The sequence below is a fragment of the Maylandia zebra genome, linkage group LG14 (assembly GCF_041146795.1).
Source record: "Maylandia zebra isolate NMK-2024a linkage group LG14, Mzebra_GT3a, whole genome shotgun sequence".
In the NCBI taxonomy this organism is placed as follows: Eukaryota; Metazoa; Chordata; class Actinopteri; order Cichliformes; family Cichlidae; genus Maylandia; species Maylandia zebra.
The window spans coordinates 26,291,837-26,299,634 of record NC_135180.1 but is presented as its reverse complement, the minus strand read 5'-3'; the positions used below and the strand labels follow the sequence as shown (position 1 = coordinate 26,299,634).

The following is a 7,798-nucleotide window of genomic DNA, read 5'->3' as shown; positions in this document are numbered from 1 at the left end:
TTCATTGAGATGAAACTTTCTTTCTAACTTACAAGATAAAGAAAGTGAAGAAGACACAAAGCATAAAAAGAAAAAAGGGAAAAAAAGTAAGACCAAAGAGACACCTGTGAAAATATATGTGACCTGGAAGCCCCCCATAACTGATCTCCACCTTCAGTATCATTGTTTCTTTTATAAGGTCTCTCTACTTTATATGAGGGGTGTGTTATCCCTTTAACATGCTTTGCGTCATTGTTTAATTTTTTTCAGCACTCTCAAGGGTATGGCTGCAGACATGTCACCACACTGAAATAAATATGAATATATAAACATAGTCTGAATGCTGTGCTGTATTAATAAATGTATAAAAGCACTGAACCATATATTTTGTAAAATGTACTTTAAAGATTTTGTACTTTTGGATTTGGAAAATGAATGTCAATCTTGCTTAATATTCAAATACATTTTTGATGTGTTTAATGACAAATAGCCTAGCAGGGTCTTTTGTTTGAGTATATCCTATTTGTATGAATAAACCTACATATATGTACTGGTGCTATCACTATATTTGACTGTTTGACTATCAGGTATTTGTTTTAGTAGAGCATGTCACTTAGGAGGTAGAGCAGATCACCTACTCATCGGAAGGTTGATTTGATCCCTGTCTGTTTTAGTATGCTTGCAAAATACCCTTGGGCAATATACTAACCCCAAGTTCCTCCCTGATGCATCCACCGGAGTATGAATGAGTATGCATGTGAACTTTAGATGGAAGAGGCATGTTGTGTCTCTGTACCACTCTGAGCTTTGAGTGCTCAGAGTAGGAAAGCACTATTAGAACTATAAGAACCAGCCCATTTTCCTTTATCATTAGACAGATCGATATTTGGTTTAATTATCAGGAAGGGATATGTAACTGGTTCCATTTGCTTGTCTGTCAGTCAGTTTTTAGGGACATTTTCAAACTTAACAATGATATACTAGGCATTGGGGGACATGACTTCACTCTTCATTGTTAGAGTCCGAGGATAGAATTGACCTTGAAAAAACTTTCAAGAAAACAATGAGTTTCTTGAAAATTTTTTCACAGATAAAAAAAACCTTTACAACACACTTTTTTAAATACAACACCCAATGTATCACAATGATGCCACAATGTTTTGCAAAATTACCCACTGCATAAATATATCTTAAAATATCAATATACAAGCCAAATATACCAACAAACCAGTTCTGTGGTAAAGAAATTTAACTATTTAATATGTAATCATTCAAATCATAGGTCAAAGGTCAGACACCAGCAAAATAAAAACAACATAAAACAAAGTTTTAGCATAGACCTTGGCCTTCATGGAGAGTTGTGCTCTCTGAGTGCTCTGACTAACCATATCTTAAGAAAGAAAGGGGTTATTCTAAGTAAATACCATTCCTGTGGCAATGGAATCATTCAAGTTGATATGTCCTCATTTAATATTAACATTTTTCATTGCTGAAAATTTACATTTAAAATGGTGAAAATGAGTCACGTTTTGATATAGTCATCTTTTTCTAAAATCAAAGCATATGTGAATTCTGTGACAATAGGTTCTCTTCTTTGAAAAGCCTATACTGACAGATATATATCTGTCATCTATATCGATATATATAGATGTAGACCATAATAAGTGGGCTTGATAAAAGCTGTGAAGTATTCAACCAGTTAACTATTATAATATCATTAGAGACGTAAAACAAGAGGTCACTGCACTTAAAGAATCATGGGTGGAATTCATTAGAAGAATTCTGACCATGAAGATTGTAGATGTTTACATAACAAGCTAAGGAGCAGCCAAAATTGACACACAGCGCCAATAATGTTGTGCACTGAGAGATATTCAGAGACGTTTTCAATGATGTGGGAGATATGCATGGGTACTTGTTATAGTACAAATAAAGTACAAATAAACAATACTAATGTGTAAAACTGTATAAAAACATTTAAAGGACAAATTATGGCTGCATTAATATGAATATATTTTTGGTCATTATCCTACAGATGTTGGTTTTATGGCTTGGTGGTCTCTCGACCCATGATTGCCTTCTTTGTGTTTCGCTCTGGTTTCAGCAGAATTATGTAACATTTGGGTCCAAACAGTGCCACCAATAGCCCGAAACTTGAGGCCAAGATGGCAAATACTTCTACTGCATCTGCATATTTTCCAGGAGAATTTACATAAGCAGGGACAAAGGCCGCCCACACGGCACAGAAAATCAGCATGCTGAATGTGATGAATTTGGCCTCATTGAAATTATCTGGAAGATTCCTGGCTAGAAATGCTAGCAGAAAGCTAAGGAAAGCCAGCACACCAATGTAACCCAGTAACACTCCAAAGCCAATTGTAGACCCAACAGCACACTCATACACCACTTTGTCATTGTAGTATTGGGTGTTTTTATGTGGAGTTGGAGAGGAAGAGACAAGCCAGGCAGTGCAGATTGCAGCTTGAATGGAAGTAAGAACCAGAACTGTCCCTCTCTGCTGCATAGCACCAAACCACTTAAGATTGGTTCCCCCTCCTGGCTTGGAGGCTTTGAACACAGCCAAAACAACCATAGTTTTCACCAGGATACATGAGACACAAAGCACAAAGCTGATCCCAAATGCTGCATGTCTCAGTTGGCATGTCCAAAGTCTGGGTCTTCCGATGAATAACAGTGAACAAAGGAAACACAGCTTAAGTGACACTAAAAGCAGAAAGCTCAATTCTGAATTGTTTGCACGCACCATAGGTGTGCTGCGATGATATGTGAAAATTCCTAGAACAACAGTACAGATAAATGTGCCCAACAGTGAGGTGGTTGTCAAGCAGATTCCCAGGGGCTCATGGTAGGAGAGGAACTCTGTTCTCTTAAGAACACAGTGATCTCTCTGGGGGCTTGACCAGAAGTCCTCTGGACAACTGGTGCACTCTAAGGAATCTAAAAAAATGGGAAGAATTGAGATTGATTTCTTCATTTGGTTTCACACTGTTTTGTCATATTATGAGTGTCTTGTACAATAAAATGGACAGTCAGTATTTTCATCTAGTAATATTTTCATTGATGTGTAACTGGAAACCACTCTCACAATAATTTTGACTTGGTGTTAATAAAAGCCACCATAGGACCGTACACTGCTAAACACAAAGAAACATCGCACATCTCATGCATTATAATGTCAAATGATACAAACCAGTGTTATTGCTGATCTTTCCCTCAGAGCAAGGGATGCAGTCATAGCAACACACAGGCTTTCCCCGCTTCCTTGCTATATGTGTTCCTGGAGGGCAGTTATTACTGCAAACTGATGTAGTTGGCTTAAGGGTAAAAATTATTATTTTTAAAAAGTTATTTAACACCAATTATACTTGTATTGTGTACTCTACTATCCTTTTGTTTGAAAGCAAATTGTATGAATAGGAGAATTTACCTCTTTTGATTTAAAGTTCCAGAAGATTTTGTTTTCATCAAGTGTGACTTCTTCACCTTTGAAAGCTGACATCTTAACCTCACCCACATTCTGAACTTTAGTGCTTCCATCAGGGAGCCACAGCCAGTTCATGATATCATAGATAGGTAAGGCATCACCATTCTCGTCAAAAAATACTTGATCACCAAATGGAGTTGTGAAATTGACTTTTTCCAAGTAATACATCAGCTATAAAAGTGATAGATAAAGGCTTATGAACTTTTTTCTTCTTTTATACACCAATTATTGGAGCAACCTGGAATTAAGTCTATTACTTAGTTCATCAATGTACAATCATACAGTAATTAATAATAAAACTTCTTGCTATTGTCTCTTTAAAGCAGCGAGACATGAAACTATATTATTAGTTGCTACACAATTATCTTTCTTCCATAAAGTTTTGGTAAAATATGAATGACTGGAGTATAAAATGACATCAAACCTGCCATGGCTCTAATTTTTGCAAAGTGGCACAGCTGTGCCCAATAAAAGGTCCTCTCCCTGGAACACAGTGCAGCATGTCATCAAGGGCATGTGCAAGAGCATACACAGCTTTATAAATATTATACTCAGGCCTGAGTTCAGTCACATCCAAAAGGTCAGTCTCAGCATTTCTAAGCTCTTCTTCTCCAGTGCAAAGTGTCCCACCATCTTCCAACCAGTCTGCTGAAAATCTACAGTGAAATGTATCTTCCCAAAACTGCTTCACCTAAAATGCACAACAACCAGAGAAACAAAAACAGGTCAACAAAAATAACCTACAGAAAATTTGACTTGAAGTTTATTAAGTTACCCTCTCACCATGTTGTTTGCACTATTCTGTTCTGCGGGATTAATTTTTAACAAGTAGTCTCTAAAGCCTGGTATTTCTCCTCGTCGGATGGCAATGCCTAGTGTTCCACCAAGGAATGGCATAAATTCAGGGGTATGGAGTCCACCAACTACTGTCCAAGCTTCACTGGCAATCCACTGCAAGCCTGTCACATTTTGTTTCACCACCTGTGGATTGCATTGCAGTTATGTTTTTACTCTCTTGTAATACATTACCTGCAATGTGTTTTATGATATTTTCCCTAACCTCTGTCATGAGATGAATCAGGTGTATTTGATGTGCAAACACAATGACAACACGAGCTGTGGATCTGGCCATCAGATCCACAATTTTCTTATATTCATTTGGATGATCTTCCCAAGGTAAAATCTCTGAGTAGGCCAAACAACCTCCACTTAATTGAAGAAAGTCAGACTTGAAGGATCTGGAAACATGGAGGCCATAATCATCATCACTGACTAGCAGACCTACCCATGTCCAGCCAAAGTGTTTTAGAATCTGAATCACAGCACGGACCTACATGAAAAGAGATTGAAGTTGTTAGTGTACATGTGTAAATATTCTTTTAGTGAAAATTTGCTTGTTCATGTCTAATATCAAAAAGTTAATTTAATGAAAGTTTAAAAAATAACATTAAATAAAAGTTAACTTCTCATGATAACACTTTTTACCTAAATACATTGTATTTTTATTTAAAGAAATACTTTTTGCAAATATGCAAAATTTTGCAAAAAGTATTTCTTTGACTGGTTTGGCTCATGTCTAAGTTTTCTGTCAGTAATTAACCTCAGATAAAAACTTAATTCTTATTGTGCAACTTTCTACCTGGAAAGCATCACTTGGGATTGTTCTAAAGAAGGATGGAAACCTCTGTCGATCACTCAGACAGGAGCAAGTGGCAAAATAACTCACCTGTCAAGAAGCATATATTATAAAATCCAATTGTGCAAATTGCAAGGGACATTCAGATAATTTTATTTAACAATGTAGATCAATTAAAATGCAGTATATCAGAAGCACACAAAAAAGTAGAATTGGGAAACTCACAATAGGAAGCTTGAATAAACCAAGAACACTTGAGGCAGCAATAGAAAATGTGGAGAAAGGATCACCCACAATCCCCACAACTGAAGGGGTCCCTGAACAGTTCTCCAGAAGCCAAAATTGCTCCTCTTGACCGCTGGCTAATGACAATGCTGCACTGAACCCAATCTCAAGTGTAGCACAATTGTCATAAAGGCTGTATCCCAGAGTCACATTAGGAAGTATCTTCGAATTCTTGTTTATCTCATCAATAGCAAAGGCCATGGTCATGGCATGTCTGAATCCAGGGGTGTCAAATCTAAAATACACAAAAAATGAAAAAGAGTAACTAAATTCTAAGCAATAATAGTAATGAGAGAATTTTGTCAGCTACATGGATGAGACTTACCCACGGCAGTTAGGCTGATCTGGCTCTGAGGTGAACGTCCGCTCAGGGAATACAGAACTGTAATGGACTTCAAATAACCCTCCCAGAATTACATCCCCAGGCCTGTGTATGCCATTGAGATTAAATTTATTTTGCAATTTACAGGATGAAGGTGGAAAGGAAGACTCCAGAAAGGAAGACAATAAAATCATTAACAGACAGATAAACATAAGCAAATATCTGACAAGAAAGCCCCCCATAACTGCCTCATTCTTTTTTATTTGTATTCATGGCTCCTTGATTTTATATAGAAGCCTATGTCAACCCCTTTCATCACTTTTTGATCCACACCCACCAGGGCATGGACAGTAATGTGGGATGGGCATAATAGAAATTTCATAATAACTGTGCTACATCAGCAGGTATTGTGAAAAATCCAAGCTCTTAGCAATATTACACATTTTATAAATAAGGTTAATTTTTAAAAACTGTTGCTTTGAAAATCAGAAGACTATTCTTAATCTACCTGTATTTCTTTGAAAATACATGCCAGTCACTGGTTATATAAATCCTATGATTTACAGTTCACAAGAAAATATAAGGCTCTCACCTTAGGTGGCACTTAGGTGGAAAGAGATCTTTAGAAAAATTTTTCTTGCATTGCCAAGGAAATGCACACTACATTGAATTTTGAAAATGATGACATACTTATTTTCAGTAAATTAAAAAAAATACTTTATTTACTACTACATTTACTGCAATTCCCCTATGCAAGGGCGTAGATTTGATTTTGGCATTGGTGGGGACAGATGATTCAACCATCGAACAGTGCCTTGTTTCTTTTTTTTTCCCTTTTTCTCTTTGCTTCTTGATAAAAAAAGGAGAAATATACTTGCCTACATATCCTATTCTACATGCTTTTAAACCATTTAAAATTACAATTCATGGTTTTATATGTGAATTAGATAATGTTAAATTACTATTAAACAAATGGCTGACTAAGTATTTTAGACTTTAGTTTACTTCAGTCATATTCCATATAAATCAGGTATCATACAAAAATAAAAATGGCTTCAAATACAGTCATGACAATAAAAGAATATGACTTTGAGGACTTAACAACATTACTTCAGTTATACTGCACCAACATCTCTGATACATTAGCACTAAGGGAACACTGAATGACCTGGTGGTTTTTGTCCTTAAAACTACTCATCTAAGATTACCACAAAGTAAAAGATCTCTCAGCAAAATTATGCAACATTTTAGGCACCATTGCCCCGATCAGATCACTGAGCTGAGATGTTTTATTCTAAACATGAACTACTGTTACAGCAACAGACATGGACTACTGGTGTCCCACACCACAACTCAATGTCCGCTATGTGAAGGAGCCAAACACATGCCTTCTCCTCTCGTTAACTGAGATAAACTGCTGGCATATTGGTTTTACATCTATACTGTCCAGTGTCTCCTGGTGGACATACAGCAGCATTGTTTAATCTCATTTGAGTCATTGTTGACCTTACCCATCTTTTTAGTCTTCTGAGAGCACTGAAGCTTCTTTTAGCCTCAGTACATGCGTTTTATCCTCAGATTAAAATTATTACTATGTGCTTGATGTAATAATAATAATAATGGATTGGATTTATATAGCGCTTTTCAATACCACTATTCATTCACTCTCACATTCATACACTGGTGGAGGCAGCTACAATTGTAGCCACAGCTGCCCTGGGGCAGACTGACAGAAGTGAGGCTGCCATATCGCGCCATCGGCCCCTCTGGCCAACACCAGTAGGTAAGTAGGGTAAAGTGTCTTGCCCAAGGACACAACGACCAGGACAGAGAGCCCAGGGATTGAACCGGCGACCTTCCGGTCACAGATGCGATTTCCAACCCCCTGAGCCACGGTCGCCCAACATGTACCTCACCTTTGGCCCTGGCTCTTCCCCTCTGACTGCACTAGGACATATTGCCACCTGATAAAATAACACATTGATTCGTGCCATATAAAAAGTGAGACATGTCAATTCAGATTCTTTGTCAAATATACACTAATAAATCAATTTACTTCAGCAGCCTAACA

General features: G+C 37.1%; 1 protein-coding gene across 1 annotated transcript; it reads right to left on the bottom strand.

Moving 5' to 3' along the window:
* Nucleotides 1-2,023: 2,023 nt before the first annotated feature.
* LOC101475053 (extracellular calcium-sensing receptor-like) lies at nt 2,024-7,217 on the bottom strand. The gene is made up of 10 exons (XM_024805047.2): nt 7,197-7,217; nt 5,731-5,894; nt 5,346-5,640; nt 5,124-5,210; nt 4,545-4,814; nt 4,268-4,465; nt 3,909-4,175; nt 3,428-3,655; nt 3,191-3,314; nt 2,024-2,937 (listed from the first exon to the last, which is right to left on the bottom strand). The coding sequence occupies exons 1-10, from the start codon at nt 7,215-7,217 to the stop codon at nt 2,024-2,026; spliced, it is 2,568 nt and encodes an 855-aa protein (XP_024660815.2).
* Nucleotides 7,218-7,798: the final 581 nt, after the last annotated feature.

Excerpts from the sequence above, each read along its gene's own strand:
- LOC101475053 (XM_024805047.2), bottom strand. The coding sequence starts at position 7,217 with ATGAGATTAAACAATGCTGCT. Across the intron at positions 5,211-5,345 it reads GTTTATTCAAGCTTCCTATT|GTGAGTTATTTTGCCACTTG; the intron begins GTGAGTTTCCCA and ends GCTTCTTGACAG. Across the intron at positions 4,176-4,267 it reads AGAATAGTGCAAACAACATG|GTGAAGCAGTTTTGGGAAGA; the intron begins GTGAGAGGGTAA and ends TGTGCATTTTAG.